Source organism: Cololabis saira, chromosome 23 (genome assembly GCF_033807715.1).
Source record: "Cololabis saira isolate AMF1-May2022 chromosome 23, fColSai1.1, whole genome shotgun sequence".
Taxonomy (NCBI): Eukaryota; Metazoa; Chordata; class Actinopteri; order Beloniformes; family Belonidae; genus Cololabis; species Cololabis saira.
This window is the reverse complement of record NC_084609.1, coordinates 24,522,452-24,538,709: the sequence shown is the minus strand read 5'-3', so window position 1 is coordinate 24,538,709 and position 16,258 is coordinate 24,522,452. Positions and strand designations below refer to the sequence as shown.

At 41.5% G+C, this 16,258-nt stretch overlaps 1 protein-coding gene across 1 annotated transcript in view; it reads left to right on the top strand.

The window, feature by feature from the left end:
* The window catches only part of LOC133423879 (kinesin-like protein KIF21A), a 55,748-nt gene that overhangs the window by 36,754 nt on the left and 2,736 nt on the right, over positions 1–16,258 (top strand). Inside the window, exons 14-32 of the mRNA XM_061714208.1 lie at positions 57–159; positions 238–426; positions 558–757; positions 1,696–1,803; positions 1,879–1,947; positions 2,023–2,168; positions 3,533–3,677; positions 3,760–3,954; positions 7,206–7,307; positions 9,237–9,402; positions 11,126–11,189; positions 13,599–13,653; positions 13,762–13,970; positions 14,110–14,283; positions 14,693–14,725; positions 15,486–15,622; positions 15,720–15,804; positions 15,892–15,981; positions 16,066–16,224. Coding sequence (XP_061570192.1) covers positions 57–159; positions 238–426; positions 558–757; positions 1,696–1,803; positions 1,879–1,947; positions 2,023–2,168; positions 3,533–3,677; positions 3,760–3,954; positions 7,206–7,307; positions 9,237–9,402; positions 11,126–11,189; positions 13,599–13,653; positions 13,762–13,970; positions 14,110–14,283; positions 14,693–14,725; positions 15,486–15,622; positions 15,720–15,804; positions 15,892–15,981; positions 16,066–16,224 — 2,429 coding nt within the window. The remainder of the gene's footprint in view (positions 1–56; positions 160–237; positions 427–557; positions 758–1,695; positions 1,804–1,878; positions 1,948–2,022; positions 2,169–3,532; positions 3,678–3,759; positions 3,955–7,205; positions 7,308–9,236; positions 9,403–11,125; positions 11,190–13,598; positions 13,654–13,761; positions 13,971–14,109; positions 14,284–14,692; positions 14,726–15,485; positions 15,623–15,719; positions 15,805–15,891; positions 15,982–16,065; positions 16,225–16,258) is intronic.

The following is a 16,258-nucleotide window of genomic DNA, read 5'->3' as shown; positions in this document are numbered from 1 at the left end:
TCAATCAGCTGGATTCTACCGTCAGAAACGTCATTCCTGTTATTTTCATCCACCAGGAGAGCAGCGAGCACGAGGACGGGGAGGATGCGGATGGAGAAGACGAGGACTTTGAAACAGAGGAGATGTCCGAGTCGGACTCGGAGGAACTGGATGAGAAAGGTAGGATGTTGACGTCCAGTTGAGAGCTGCTTGTTAGGGCGCAGAAAGCCTGAACCTGGTTGATGTGTTGGTGCTCAGAAAACGTCCAGGCTGATCTGGCCAACATCACCTGTGAGATCGCCATCAAGCAGAAGCTGATCGATGAGCTGGAGAACAGCCAGCGGCGGCTGCACACGCTCAAGCAGCAGTACGAGCAGAAGCTGAGTATGCTGCAGACCAAGATCAGGGACACGCAGCTGGAGAGGGACAAGGTGCTGCACAATATGGGTAAGACGCTGCACGGATCCAGCAGGATCCTTGAAAAGTCTGTTTTCTGTTTTCATTGATTGTATTTCCAGTAAAAATCCGTCCAGGTGATGGAAAATAAATAACTCTGTTCTGATTTGCTCGATCTTCAGGCTCGGTGGAGTCCGGCTCGGAGGACAAGGCCAAGCGGATCAGAGCCGAGTACGAGAAGAAGTTGGGCTCGATGAACAAAGAGCTGCAGAAGCTGCAGTCGGCGCAGAAGGAGCACGCCCGGCTGCTGAAGAACCAGTCGCAGTACGAGAAGCAGCTCAGGAAGCTGCAGCAGGACGTCGGCGAGATGAAGAAGACCAAGGTACGGCTCGTAAAGTTGTCGTAAAATTATGACTAAATATTGTCGTCAACGAACCTTTATCACCTGAGGAAAATGAGACGCAACGAAAATGCTGGTCATGTGACGATAACGATAATTAAATATATAATGCAATATTGTAGAAGAATAAAAACAAGACTAAAATGTAGATTACAAAATAAAAACTCTGCTAAAATGCGTCTTCATTTTCGTTGACCAAAACGAGACGAGACGAAATGTTGTAACAAAGATCCTTAATATACATTTTTAAGTAGTTTCTCTGGTTTAGTTCTGCTGGGTGACGTTAGTCCTCAATCCCAGTCGCTGCAGCGGGGAATCAGATCCAGAAGATGCAGCTGCAGAGTTAGAGGCTGATGCCGTTAACGCAGAGCTCTAGGTTCACGTCAATTAAAAACTAAGTTAAATAGAGAAACACTGGGATCTGCTCTGGGGCTGGAGGAGAAGAAGAGACTTTTCTACATAGACGTAGAAAAGAAAACCCAATGTGTTGTCAAAAAAGAAAAAATGGGGAGAAATAAATATGTTGTACGGTAAACTCAAATTAGAGTCTTCTGTATCTGGAATGAATGCATTCTTGAGTCTATAAAGTAACGATAATATAATAATAAGATAACCTTGTTTGAATTGTTAAATGGATTTGGCTGAATACAATCTTTGACTAAAACGAGACAAAAATGATCCTGGACAATTATGACTAAAATAAGACTAAAATGTTCAGACTTTTAGTCGACTGAAACTTGACACGACTAAAAGGAGAATGAATGTGACTAAAACTAATAAAAACTAAAATGATAGCATGACCCAAAGACTAGACTAAAACTCAAATGGAAACAGGCTGACAGTAACAACACTAGCAGAGCTTCTCCTCCAGACCTGCTGCGGTGAGGATTGTTCCTGATTGTTGCCGGTTTGTCCTCCAGGTGGGGCTGATGCGTCAGATGAAGGAGCAGCAGGAGCGCAGCCGGGCCAACGAGTGCCGCAGGAACCGGGAGATCGCCTCTCTGAAGAAGGACCAGCGCAGATCAGAGGCACGACGGCCCGACGCTCTTAACTGACCTTCAGTCACGTTGTTATGTCTGCTTGAACTTCCTCTCCGTTTACAGCACCAGGTGAAGCAGCTGGAGGCCCACAAGAGGCAGCAGGAGCTGATCCTTCGCAGGAAGAATGAAGAGGTTAAAAAGACTACATGACTATATCAAGGTTTGAATCTGCTGATTTTACAGTGTATTGTTTAATCTGATGTGCAGGTGACGGCCCTGAGGCGGCAGGTGAGGCCGGCGTCGGGGAAGGTGATCAGGAAGGTGAGCTTACCTGAACCCTCTCTGGAGCCGTCACACAGAGGGGCCCCTGGGAGGCCGCAGCTAGCGGGTGCAAGCTCCGCAAACGGTGCCAGGTACGCCCTCCGACCTCGTTCACACCCCAGTACGTTTATAACAGACAAGACCAGGGGTCGGCAACCCCCAGCTCTAGAGCCGCATGCGGCTATTTACCACCGTCCTAGTGGCTCCTGGAGCTTTTTCAAAAATGTTTGACCTTTTTTTCTTCTTTTTTTTTCTTTTTTCTTTCTTTTTTCCTCTTTTTTTCTTCTTTTTTTCTTCTTTTTTATAATTTTTTTCTTATTTTTTCCTTTTTTATTTTTTCTTCTTTTATCCTTTTTGCTCTTTTTTTCTTCCTTTTTCCTTTTTCTTTTTAATCTCGACATTTCGACTTTTTTCTCGAAAATTTGACTTTTTCCTTGACATTTCGACTTTTTTCCCGAAATCTTGACTTTTTTCTCGGCATTTCGACTTTTTTCTCAACATTTCGACTTTTTTCTCGACATTTCGACTTTTTTCTCGAGATTGTACTTCAACATTAATGTCGACATTTCGACTTTTTTCTCGAAAATTTGACTTTTTTCTTGACATCTCGACTTTTTTCACAAAATTTTTACTATTTCCTTGACATTTCGACTTTTTTCCTGAAATCTTGACTTTTTTCTCGACATTTCGACTTTTTTCTCGACATTTCGACTTTTTTCTCGACATTTCGACTTTTTTCTCAAGATTGTACTTCAACATTAATCTTGACATTTCGACTTTTCTCTCGAAATTTCGACTTTTTTCTCGACATTTCGACTTTTTTCCCGAAATCTTGACTTTTTTCTCGGCATTTCGACTTTTTTCTCAACATTTCGACTTTTTTCTCGACATTTCGACTTTTTTCTCGAGATTGTACTTCAACATTAATGTCGACATTTCGACTTTTTTCTCGAAAATTTGACTTTTTTCTTGACATCTCGACTTTTTTCACAAAATTTTTACTATTTCCTTGACATTTCGACTTTTTTCCTGAAATCTTGACTTTTTTCTCGACATTTCGACTTTTTTCTCGACATTTCGACTTTTTTCTCGACATTTCGACTTTTTTCTCAAGATTGTACTTCAACATTAATCTTGACATTTCGACTTTTCTCTCGAAATTTCAACTTTTTTCTCGACATTTTGACTTTTTTCTCGAGAATTTCGACATTTTTCTCGAAGTGCATAATGAAAAATAAATCTCCCCCCAGTTATAACTAATATAGATACATGCAGCATGTGTTGCCTTCATTCTAAGGCTGATACAAGACTTTTCATTTTTTGCGGCTCCAGACATATTTGTTTTTTGTGTTTTCGGTCCAATATGGCTCTTTCAACATTTTGGGTTGCCGACCCCTGGACAAGACCGTGTGTGTATGTGTCTGAAACCTCTGACGGAGTCACATCTCCCCCTCAGGAGCTCTCCGGTGCGGATGGGAGGAGTCTACCTCAACAGGACGGCCAGGACTAAATGGCAGTCTCTAGAGCGGCGGGTCATTGACATCATCATGCAGAGGTTGACCATCTCCAACATGGAGACGGATATGAACCGTCTTCTCAAGGTAACGCATCGGGGTGGGAGAGCAAAACCGTTGCAGTGGATGTGACCACGTTTAACTCCCCTCTTCCCGCTGTTGCCCCTAGCAACGGGAGGAGCTGACCAGGCGGAGGGACCGGGTGTCCAGGAAGAGGGAGAAGATGGCCGTAGATGGGGCGGATGCAGACCGCTCCCTGGCGTCCCTGAACGAGGAGCTGGAGTCTCTGAGCGCCAACATCGACTATATCAACGACAGCATCGCCGACTGCCAGGCCAACATCATGCAGATGGAGGAGGCCAAGGTGAGCGCTTCTTAAATCAGTATGAGCATATATTCTTGTGATTAGTTGTACTAGTAAGTGTATGTAGAGCTGAGTTAAGCTCTATTACCCCTCAAAGAAACCAGTTTAAAGAGGAGTCAGGCACAAATTTGTCCAAATAACAATAAATATAGGAGGTTACTATGGATGCTTGTGTTTGATGACTGAATTAAAGGCAGGGTAAGACAGACCTTCAGCTCCTCCCCCTCCCTCCGGGGCTCCTTGAGAAAACAGAAAATCATGAGCTTTCACTTCATCCACAGAGGTGGAAGCACAGACCCTCCCCTGCTGCTGATTGGCTGGAGCTATGTTTATTATGTTACGGGCAGAGGTGGACAGAGTACTCGACCCCAGTACTTGAGTAAGAGTACAAATACTACTGGTCAAAATTTACTCCGTTACAAGTAAAAGTAGCTCAGTCAAAATATTACTCGAGTAAGAGTAGAAAAGTACCTGCTTTTAAAGGTACTTAAGTATCCAAAAGTAAATGCTTTTGAATTTACTTTAAGTAAAAGTAAGAGTAAGAGTAAGAGTAAATTTCTCATTTTCCACATCAGTAAATTACTATATTTTTTCTAAATTAATTCAAGGATCTTTTAACTCTTGTTTCTGAGAATTAACTCTTTGAAACATTGAGTTAAGATACGGCCAAGGATTTTGTGAAAGTCCCTGCTCCGAGTCCGGCTCATTATCAGACTCAGACGACTCAGCGGATTGTCTTTCTTCTCCTGACGCAGGCGTAGCCATTGTTGCGGCTCTGTCTTGACTTGTTGCGGCTCTTGACAAACGCAGGCTACTTTGGGTGTATCGTTTTGAGGAGGCTTGACGTATTTCCGCTTTACGTACATCCCAGTGGTACGACGGAGTATTAGGGCCAAACTAAGACAAAAAAAAATTGGAAATAACGAGAATAAAGTCATAATATAATGAGAATAAAGTCGTAAAATTACGAGAATAAAGTCGTAATGTTGTGAGAATAAAGTCGTAATAGAATAAAGTCATAATATTATGAGAATAAAGTCGTAATATTACGAGAATAAAGTCGTAAAATACGAGAATAAAGTCGTAACATTACGAGAATAAAGTCGTAATGTTGCGAGAATAAAGTCGTAATATTATGAGAATAAAGTCGTAATATTACGAGAATAAAGTCGTAAAATTCCGAGAATAAAGTCGTAAAATTCCGAGAATAAAGTTGTGACATTACGAGAATAAAGTCGTAATGAATAAAGTGGTAATTTATGAGAATAAAGTCATAATATTATGAAAATAAAGTGGTAATTTATGAGAACTCTAACAGGAAGAGCATCTTCTCCCTGTTTTAAAATGAAGAATATTGAGCATCTTGTGAAGTTATATTTATATATTTATAATATATTACAACTTTATTCTCGTAATATAATGACTTTATTCTCAGAATTTTACGACTTTATTCTCATTACATTATTCCTTTTTTTGTTTGGCCCTAATACTCCGTCGTACAGTGGAGAGCGTGCACTGTGATAGGTCTCCTCCTTTGACAAAAACAGCTTGTGTCCAATAGGATTTTAGGGAAGAAGAAAAAAGAGCAGACCTGAAAGTAACTAGTACTTTTCAGCCTTCCTAGAAATGTACTCGAGTAAAAGTAAAAATATTTGTCTTGGAAATGTATTCAAGTAAGAGTAATAAGTACCAAAGAAATCGAATACTCAAGTAAAGTACAAATCCTCTGGATATGTACTTAAGTACAGTACTCAAGTAAATTTACTCTGTTACTGTCCACCACTGGTTACGGGGCAGGTTACTCCCACTCTGTTTCTGTTTCATAAAGCTAGGGCTGAGTGTGGAAACCTTTGTTCTTTTTATTTGTTCTGGGCTAGAAATCACTTACCCTACCTTTAAAGGTGTCACTGGGGCCAGAGAACCTACCCTTTACAGTAAGCAAAGACTTTTTTATTAATGTATATCAATCATATGTCTCTGAAATGTGCTTTAACCTGCACATATCTAACAGTTTCAGTTGTCCATCTTGCTTCATACGTGAAAAAATTGTTCAAACAATCCAAATTGTTGAGTTCAAACCATGCAATTGAGTTTCTAGCTCAGGGGTATTCAACTAAATTAGGCCGGGGGCCACATCTGCAAAAGGACTGTATGGAGAGGGCCGCACAATTTGAAAATGTGGGGGTTTTCAAAATGTATTTTGCACTCAAAGACGAAGACTTATGTAAATATAATACATTTGTATTATACATTTGAATATATCTAGTTTACATATGAATTATGTATTAATTGTCTCCAGATTTAGTAATTGTGAATGTTAAATATAATATTCAGATAAAGAAATATTATTTTGAATGCAAGTTCATTTTGAAACCATGCATTGAGCAAACTTAATGAAATTGATATTGACCTACTTTTAATAAAACACGCCATAATGACAAAGCACCACTTTCCACCAAGATTTCCCTATTTGAATATTATATTAAGCATTGAGCACAACCATTTTAGTCCATAGTAGCCAGTTATAAAAATATTATTTTAAAAAAAAAAATTTTTTTTTTTTTTTTTTTCAACAAACACCCCCTTTTTTGAAATATGACCAGGGGCCACATAAAAGCTCCTGGCGGGCCGCATGTGGCCCGCGGGCCGCCAATTGAATAGCCCTGTTCTGGCTGCTGTTGAAACAAGTGATTACCGGTACATTGTTTTATATAAATTACTGGACTTTTTATCATTATTTTTTGGTTTCTCCAACTAATTTTTGATATTATATCGACCAAAAACGATCAAGACTTTAACCTTGGGGTGGTGTTTAGCTCAGCGGGCAGGCGCCCCACATACGGAGGATTTAGTCCTCCTGCCGACGGAGCAGGTTCGAGTCCCGGCCTCTGACCCTTCGCTGCACATCTTCCCGTCTCCTCTCGTTCCCCCGCTTTCCCGTCTCCAGACTGTTAACGAAGGCCACTAAAGATTTATCAAGCAACAGAAATGCATCGTTAGCTTGTAGACATTTTATATTTGTTAGTGCTACATTTTAGATATTTTAAAGACTGATACATTAAAAACATTTCCACTGGTACTCGTGAACATCAAATAACTTTAGGAAGCTTTAGCACTGAACTTATCGTCTGTTGGAGCTGTGGTGGTGTTTGCTCGTTTGCATAAAGTTAAGTTAAGTTAAGATGTTGCTTTATGCTGTATTTACTGATTGACGTCGCTGCTGAAACTGAATCTCTCATCTTGGGTTGCAGGAGGAAGGCGACACCGTGGATGTTGGTGCCGTCATTAGTTCCTGTAACCTATCGGAGGCCCGTTTCCTCCTGGACCATTTTGTGACGATGGCTATCAACAAGGTACGACTGCCGCTCTTTACCTGGTGTGACCCTACGGATTTAGTGACTTTAGAGTTGCAAAATTTTTGAGTTTTCACATTCATGAAATACATTCTGGTCATTTTATCTCTCCAGCATGTTATCCAGGAAAAAACGAGATAAAAAGGTTTTAGTGAGTCGTGCTGGTTTTGAGGTTTGGATCATGTGCAATTGCTCAGAAGCTCACGCACCAGTCTGTTGTAGTTTACCATGAATCTCTTGAGAGAAAACCAAGACATGAGGTCAGGAGAACTGTCTCTAGACCTGCATCCATCCTTTAATGTCAGCTGCTCAGCTGGAGCTGGGCTGTAGGAGGAGCAGATGCATTCAGGATCTGGAGGAGCCAGGTTGATCCTCCAGCTCTTCCAGGGGATACAGTCACTTCAGTGAGTCCTGGATCTTTCCTAAAACCTCTTCCTGGTGGAGCCTGTCTCTCCTCCAGACAGGCCTGGATAACTGAGCCCTTCAGTTTTAGTTACTTGTATCCTTGATTGCATTTGTGCTTTCACCTCCCATGACTGGTGGAGATAGTTGAGCGTGGGCATGTGGGAGTCTCACTCTCAGAGTCTCTTTACTGTTACAGACCAGTGTGGGATCTTCATCAGTGCTGATGCTGCTACAACATCCCCCTCAGTCTCATGCTCTTGATTTACGCTGATTTTTGAACAAGACCCACAGATACATTTTCATTCATTTCATTTAATTATTTATTCAAACAGGTTAAAACAAAAACAAAAAAATAATCAGAATACATAAAATGTATATACCGAAAAAACAAAAAAAACATAAGCAAAACAAAGCAAATTAAAGAGACAAATCTATATGTAGATAAATATTTCCTGTTTGAAAGGGTGTAGGATGAAGTTTCAAAAAACTTTTCTAGTCCTACCCCTTCTAATGTTCTGTTTTTACAATTTCTTCATTTCACAGAACTTTTAAAAGAAAAGCATAAAAGAAAAGAAAAAGTGGTTCAGCTGGGCAAGGCACTTTGGTCACTGGCTGTCAGTTCATGTGTCCATTTCCGTTTTGTATCCATAAAGAGTACTGATTTTAAAGATTTGTTTAAACTTACTTAGTGATTTACTAAAACTCACAGGGCAGATCAGGTGTAACCCAGCATATACTGGATACGAGCCGGGGACAGGGGCCCTTAGGATCCTGGTTTGCCCCCCAGCCGGAGTCTTTCTGTGTGGCGTTTGCATGTCCTCCCCACTCTTGTGCGGGTTTCTTCCAGCTACTCCGACTTTGGACGCATAGCCTGTCAAGGGTGTTCCCCTGGCTTTTATCAGAGCGCGCTGGGAAAAGCTCCAGCAGATCCTGGTCGTGACCCTGAGTTGAAATAAACCAGTGTCATCGATTGATGAAGGAAAAAAATCAAGAATCGTTGCTAAGAGGATTTGAGACGGCCATCGCTGCCCAACTGCTCGCAGGGCTTCTGCAACAAATACGTGGCACTAAAACCTTTTTATTTAAAGATGAAAGAGTCCAAAATATTTTGTCATTTTGCCAGTCTCAGCACACTAATCAAATACAGATGTCATTTCCCACATCTACAACATTATTGTCTGTCATTTCTGTATAATGTGCTCTTGTTTATTATTATTATTATTAACAATAAGTTTGTTTCTCTCAGTCTTGCTCTCTTTGTCACCGTGGCTCCCGGTGACATTAAACTCAGTGAGACGTTAAATGGAGAAAGCTAATTAAATGTAGTCTTTATTAGGTTACACAGGATTAGATTTGATGATATCTAATTGGTGTAATGAGGATGTGGTTTCCACCCAGGAGCGTAAATAGAAGAAGTGGGAGTAGTGGTGGCTTCTGCTTTAAACACTTGTTTGGTCGTCAGAGCGGTGTTTACACATAACGTGAGCTGATTAAGTGAACCTGGGTTCTGGATGTGCTCGTCAGGGCCTGCAGGCGGCCCAGAAGGACTCCCAGCTCAAGGTGATGGAGGGCAGGCTGAAGCAGACGGAGATCAACAGCGCCACCCAGAACCAGCTGCTGTTCCATATGCTGAAGGAGAAAGCCGAGATCAACCCGGAGCTGGACGCGCTGCTGGGCAGCGCTCTGCAAGGTGGGTTGCCCCGGTAACAGCCACACCGGCCCGAGCATGTGCACTTCAATCACTCCATCTTTAATCTTCTTTTCTTTAACCAAGCGGCCACACTTTAATTCACAAGCGTTGGTTTCCTCAGCGCTGCTGCTGAGAGGGGTTTGTCCCTCCCTTAAGCAGCCATCACTGGAATGAGCTGTTTCAAATAGATTCACCTTAAATCTACATGTTCCTGCTTGGAAATTAAAGTGTCGCCATTTTCTCATTTGTGGGTTTGATTTTGATTTGATTTGTGTTTGTTTTCTCTGTTTTGCTGGTGTGATTCAGAGTTAGGGTACCTGTCGCCCGGTAAGTAAGAGACGAGTAGCTGTTTGTGTTTGAGAGAGCACACTACAGGATTTCCATCAGAAGTCTGACAGAAACTTAAAATACCTGTAAAAATACATCAGAGTTAAATCATGACCCTTTTGTTCATAATTTAACACTAAAAACTGAGGTTTTAACAACATTTAAACATTTTCTTTTCAAGCCCGTCTCTACAGTCTTAGGGGGTGGAGTCAGCCACTTGACTTCATCCACACACGTCTATTGAAATCATCAACTGTGCTTCAGCTATAGTTTTTGGCACAAAATTTAAGCCATATTTCAAAATGGTCATAAAATCCAACCGCAAACTGATTAATATGCAACACAGTTGTGTTTTCTCCTTTCGTGAGTCGTCCTTCCAAGAATAATGGTGATGGATGCCCAGAACCGCTTTAATTCTGGCCAGTTAAAGTTTATTTCTCCAACCACAGGCATTACTTGTTTCTACTCCAATTTTTTTGTGATACACAACCGTTTCCGTTGAGCCGAAACGTTTCTATTTTCTATTTGCGAGTCTAATTTGTGTTAATATGCTAATTTGCTAATTAAAAGTACCTCGTGCCTCTTCTGATCTTGGTTTGTGATGTTACAGAACCCTGTACATTTGACTTTCAGACCTAGAAAACCCCAAGTGAAGTGATCGGGTTACCTTACCCAGCTTTTCACCTCAAGTCACACCCAAATAAATGGAGAACAGATTTTAATTTTATTTTTCTCAAAATATGTCCTCTATATATAAAACAAAACAAAAAAAAAACACTTTTGAAACATTCACCTATAAAACTCAGCACCAAATACATCTTTCTTTTTCACAGGATCAATGGACAAACCGACAAACTGTTAAGCTTTCCTCAAGCATAGATATTTGATTGGGACGCACTAACACGTTATAAACATTAATGAGTAGGAAATCTTGTAGTGTGCATGTCTGTTGAACTAACCCAGGTTGAGTAACTGTGCTGATGTGCATGATGTGCCGCCCCACCTGCCCGTCAGTCCCGCGTCACCAGGACGACGGTCACTGAACCCTAACAGTAAAAACCTGCCGTGGTCTCAGCTCAGAGCTGCAGTCTCGTCTACGCGCCAGTTTATGTGTCTGCTGTTCTGTGTTTGTTGTTGTATTTTCTCTTTCATGCATCCTCTGTTCATCCCTCACCTGATCGTGTCCCTTAATCCCCCACTGGATCCAGTGATGGACTTTGTTACGAGCTGAACAGCTGATGTCATTGTTGTGCTTCCATGTCCACCTGCCTCTTTACGGAGACGCGTCCAAGTGAAATCCACTGGGTGTTTACCCGTGTGTGTGTGTGTGTGTGTGTGTGTGTGTGTGTGTGTGTGTGTGTGTGTGTGTGTGTGTGTGTGTGTGTGTGTGTTCCAGGGACTGATAACGGAGATGAGAGCAGCAGCGATGAGTCCAATCCCAGTCCAGCCACAGATGGCAGGTGAATGCTACGGTGGCCCCAAAGGCCCAAAAACACACAAGACAAAAACAAAAGACTGCACAGAGCGGGCAGAACAGAGCCTGTCTAAAAGGACAACAACAAAAGATGAGCATGAAAACACAAATTCATAAAATGCAAAAAAAATAGAATACAATAGAATGATTCTTTATTGTCCACCAGGGTGGAAAATTACGAAAGAGTATTAGGGCCAGGCAGGAGAAAAGTAAAAATAATATTTTAGAGGAGGAAGATTTTTTCTTCATTATGCACTTCGAGAAAAAAGTCGAAATGTCGAGATTAATGTTGAAGTACAATTTTGAGAAAAAAGTCGAAATGTTGAAAAAAAAGTCAAAATTTTGTGAATAAAGTTAAAATGTTGAGAAAAAAGTCGAAATGTCGAGATTAATGTTGAAATGCAATTTCGAGAAAAAAGTCGAAATGTTGAGAAAAAAGTCAAAATTTCGTGAATAAAGTTGAAATGTTGAGAAAAAAGGCGAAATTTCGACTTTATTCAAGAAATTTCGACTTTATTCTTGAAATTGTATTTCAACATTAATCTCGACATTTCGACCTTTTTCTCGACATTTCGACTTTTCTCTCGAAGTGTACAATAAAAAAAAATCTTCCCCTCTCAAATATTTTTTCTCCTGCATGGCCCTAATAATTGAAAATTGGAAAATTGTCTTTGGCTCACCAAAATATAAGCGAGCAGCTCTAAAACCTCTGAAATATCAAAACTCCCTCAGAGTTCAGTGCAAAGAAATACCAACTTGTTGCTGAAGAGCAGTGACAGGGTTTGTTTTTCCACCCCTCCCTCCCCCATCACTCTTTCCTGTGCTTTATTAGAGAGGAGACAGTGCTCCCTGGTTGTTTGTGTCATTTGTGGTTTTCCATCCAGCCGTGTCACTTCCTTGACATGACGGTGTGCGCTCACATGCCCAGGTCTCCGTGACCTGGCCGACTGGGACCCTCTGACTCAATCAGTCACTCACGAGCTTCTCCTGCGTGACAAGCCCCAACGCGTTCACTGGAAAAGGCTCATCAGGTTTAAAAGGCGGCTCCCTGTTTCTTAGGAGTCCATCTATTTTTAGATATTCTTGGTCATTGAGTTCTGCTCAGGTAGAATGATATAAAAGAAACTAGGACATAACCATAAACTGTATGAGAAGAACTGGACAATGTGTGTTTTTGAAGCCCCCTGGACAGGATTAAAATAGGTACAGGAAATGGATGGATGGGATGTTTTTGAAGCCTCTTTTTCCTCCTTGCATGTCACCTTGTTGCAGACTGACTGGAACACATTTCAGTCACAATCAGGTATTTTAGCTCAGCTGACTTAGCTTATGCTAACCTTTTATGCTCATTGATATTAGTTTACATTCATCCTGATTAAATCAGTCCAAACATGTTCATTTCAAGTATTGCTACCCACCCCTTATTATAGATACAGTTGTTTCTTAGGCCACGTTTACACATAGCTGGGTATTTACAAAAACTGATATTTCCCCCTCTGCGTTTTGAAAAATACCATCATTTACACGAACCCGCATAAATACGGTATTAAGGTGCTATGAGCAGCCAAACCTACAGGGGGCAGTGTAACAAGAAGCATAAAGTCATGCTAGCCAATCAGAATCCTGGAAAAAAAAACGTCAAAAATGACACATGTAACTTCCAGTTACTTCCAAGACGGAACGAGAGACTTTCGTTTGAACTGACAGAAAGGTGGAGTTACTTTTAAGTGTGACTTTAGAATATAAAACAAGTAAAATACAAGAAAATATTGACGGTGGCCAAACAAATTGTAAACACAGGTCGCACACATGACGCTGGTGACGTTTCTGTTGCATATTGTGACGTTCTGAAGCCTAAATGTCCGTTTCTCTCTGTTTACAAGCCAACGTGAAGACGGAGGTTTTGCAAATCTCCACTTTGGCCGGAGTTTTCAGAAATGATCGTTTTTGGTGACTTTGAGCTTCGTTTTCGTGTAAACGAACGGCCAAAACGCATGAAAACACCACAGTTTTTGCTACGTGTAAACAGAGCCTTAATATACCTTTACCTGATGTGGTACGAAAACAAATTAAGCGCCTCGTACAGTTGTCATAGAAACAATTTTTTTAAACCCGGCTGTAAATATGTGGACTTGATAACAAATGCAATATATGATTATTGTCTATTTCTGCTGCAGTTGGGCATTTTGAAATGGAGAGGAACTGCAACCATTCTTACTTCCTTGTTGGCTTTGAAGCTAGATCGCTGAACAGAAACAGAATTATACAGCTTTGCCGCAAAACTATGAAGCAGGTTCCTAAAAAAGGCCTACATGCAGAAGAGAAGGGGCAGAGGCTGGTCGACTGGTTTTAAAACCCTCTAACAAGGACATTTTATATTGTAACTCTGTTTCAGCTCACTGGCAACAGATTTGATGAAGTTGTGTGGTGAACCCAGACCAAGAAGTAAGGTACTGGACTCTGCATTTACTGTATTTGAGTACACCTAAGTACACCACATCTTCAAGTACACCACATCTTCAAGTACACACTGTGAGCACAAACCTCTGCTCCCTCAGGCCCGAAGGCGGACCACCACCCAGATGGAGCTGCTGTATGCCGGCAGCGGGGATCCTTCCTGTGATTCCCCCACTGGAGACTTCCCTGCCCCTCTGCTGCCCCCCACGGGGATCCTGGAGGTGCCGGCCGACGTCCAGAGTCGACCGGCGGGTCAAACTCCGGACCGTGAGCAAACTCTGTCACCGCTGTCTCCCAGACTAGCAGTCAGGTACGTGTCAGAGACCACGTTTGCTTTTTGTTGGACAAAGATATCAAAGGTTCCTCATCCGGTACCCCAGAGTCTGTCCTACTGAACTACTTATTCCCCAAACAAAGAGCATGCACCCTGACGCCCCAAATCTCTGTAGGTCCGGGTCCAGGTCGCCTACAGGGGTTGAGAGGAAACCGTTTGAGCGCTCGCCGCTCACCCGCCGGAGGATTCAAGACAAAGGGCCCACAGCGTCGCACATCCCAGCGCCCACGCACACACTTCCTGTAGCCGCAGCCGAAACTAGGACGAAAACCAGCGACTACAAATCACCGTAAGTCAGACGCCTCCATAACCAGCTCAGCTTTCATCCTTTAGCTTTACCCTTGCTTATTAATTCTGTCTAATTTCTTTCTTCTGTGTTGACTGACATGCAAGTTTTGAAATTAATTTAATTCACATCATTTCACAGTTAAACACATTCCCATCAGCCTCAGCTTTATTTTAATATAAAGCTGATGAAAAATGTTGTTTTAATTAAATTAAATCAATTTTCTAAAGTGTATGCACAATTTTAATCATAAATTGTCAGATCAGAGTTTATGTTATCTCCAAATTATGGAAAATAAGATTTTTACCATTGTAGCATTAGCTTTATCATTTAGATCAAAACACTTGCTAACGTCACCACAACCTAGTTCACTGCTTTTTATGTTTGTCTTTCCTTTCTTCTCGTCTCATAGGGTGGAGGAATCGCCCATATTTGACGGCAACAGGTAATCCACAACTTAAATAGCTTTCATTTAAAGTTAACTTCTCTCATGCTTCCTGCAGGTTAAACCTGTTGAAAAGAACTGTTTTATCCGTCATATCAGCTTCAGCGATGATTTAAAGTTTGCGACCCTTCAAGCTTTACATATATTTATGCATCTTCAAAAGTTAAGGTTAGATCAATAGAATCCAGAAATGTTGTATTTCCGGTGTCAGCACTTTATTATCAGATGTTTTCAGTCAGTGGGATGCAACCAATGTCCCCTATAATAACAAATAACTAAAAGAAACTAAGATCTGAAGTTTGAGCATCACTAATCAAAGTGCATGATGATGTAATTAAAGAAGATTGATGGGTATTAATAAACACTGCAAAAACGAATTTATTAGAAAGTTAAAAAGCCTTGTTTCAAGAAAAAATAAGACTGTTTTCAGACTATTTTGCTCGTTTTAAGAGTTCTCATCAAGAAAATCTTTCTTACTCCATTGGCTGAGATATTATTTGCCCCAAATAAGACAAATTTGACTAGATTTAGAAATATTACACTGTTTTTTCAGTGAAGCTATTACACCAATAAAACATTTTGTGGTAAATCTAAATGAAGCAGGTCATGTGATGAAGCTTGTACATCCTTAAAGGTCATTTGGGGGGTTAAAAATTAAATTTTATAAGATGATACAAATCTTTGCAGAGGCAATTTAAAATAAGAAAGGAGAAGACAAAAACATAATTATGAAACACTCTCTGTTTAATGTGGACTGCAGGGGTGTGATCAATCCCGTGACGGCTCCTAAAAACATCCGGGGGACCAAACTCCAGTGCGTCCACGTGGCTGAGGGCCACACCAAGCCTGTCCTCTGTGTGGACGCCACGGACGACCTGCTCTTCACGGGCTCCAAAGGTAAAAGAAACCACCTACAAAGGCCCGGTTATCTCTGGAATCAGCTGATGAGGTTCCTATTTTTATTTAACCTGAACTTATCCGTCGTTTGTCTCAGATCGAACGTGTAAAGTCTGGAACTTGGTGACGGGTCAGGAGATCATGTCCCTCGCAGATCATCCCAGCAGTGTGGTCTCAGTCAGGTAGCAGGGCATTCGTTTTGCTGTAGCACTTGGCAACATTTTACACGTGTGTCTCTGAACATTTTGCCTTTCTTTGTTGTGTTTTAGATACACGTCCAGCCTCGTCTTCACGGTTTCCACTTGTTACATCAAAATCTGGGACATACGAGACTCTGCAAAGTGCATCCGCACACTGATGTAAGCACAAATACTCACAAATGCGATGTACAGCAGTCATGTTTCAAGCATCATGGGAGATTTTTATGTTTCTTTTGCTGTCAGGTCGTCAGGCCAGGTGGCGTCGGGGGACTCGTGTTTATCCGTCAGAAGTTTATCCCTCCCCCCGGGGGAGAGTCAGATCAACCAGATCGCCCTCAACCCCTCCGGTACCTTCCTGTACGCGGCTGCTGCCAACGCCGTGCGCATGTGGGACCTCCGCAAGTACGTGACACCAACAAACACCAGAGTCTGAGCT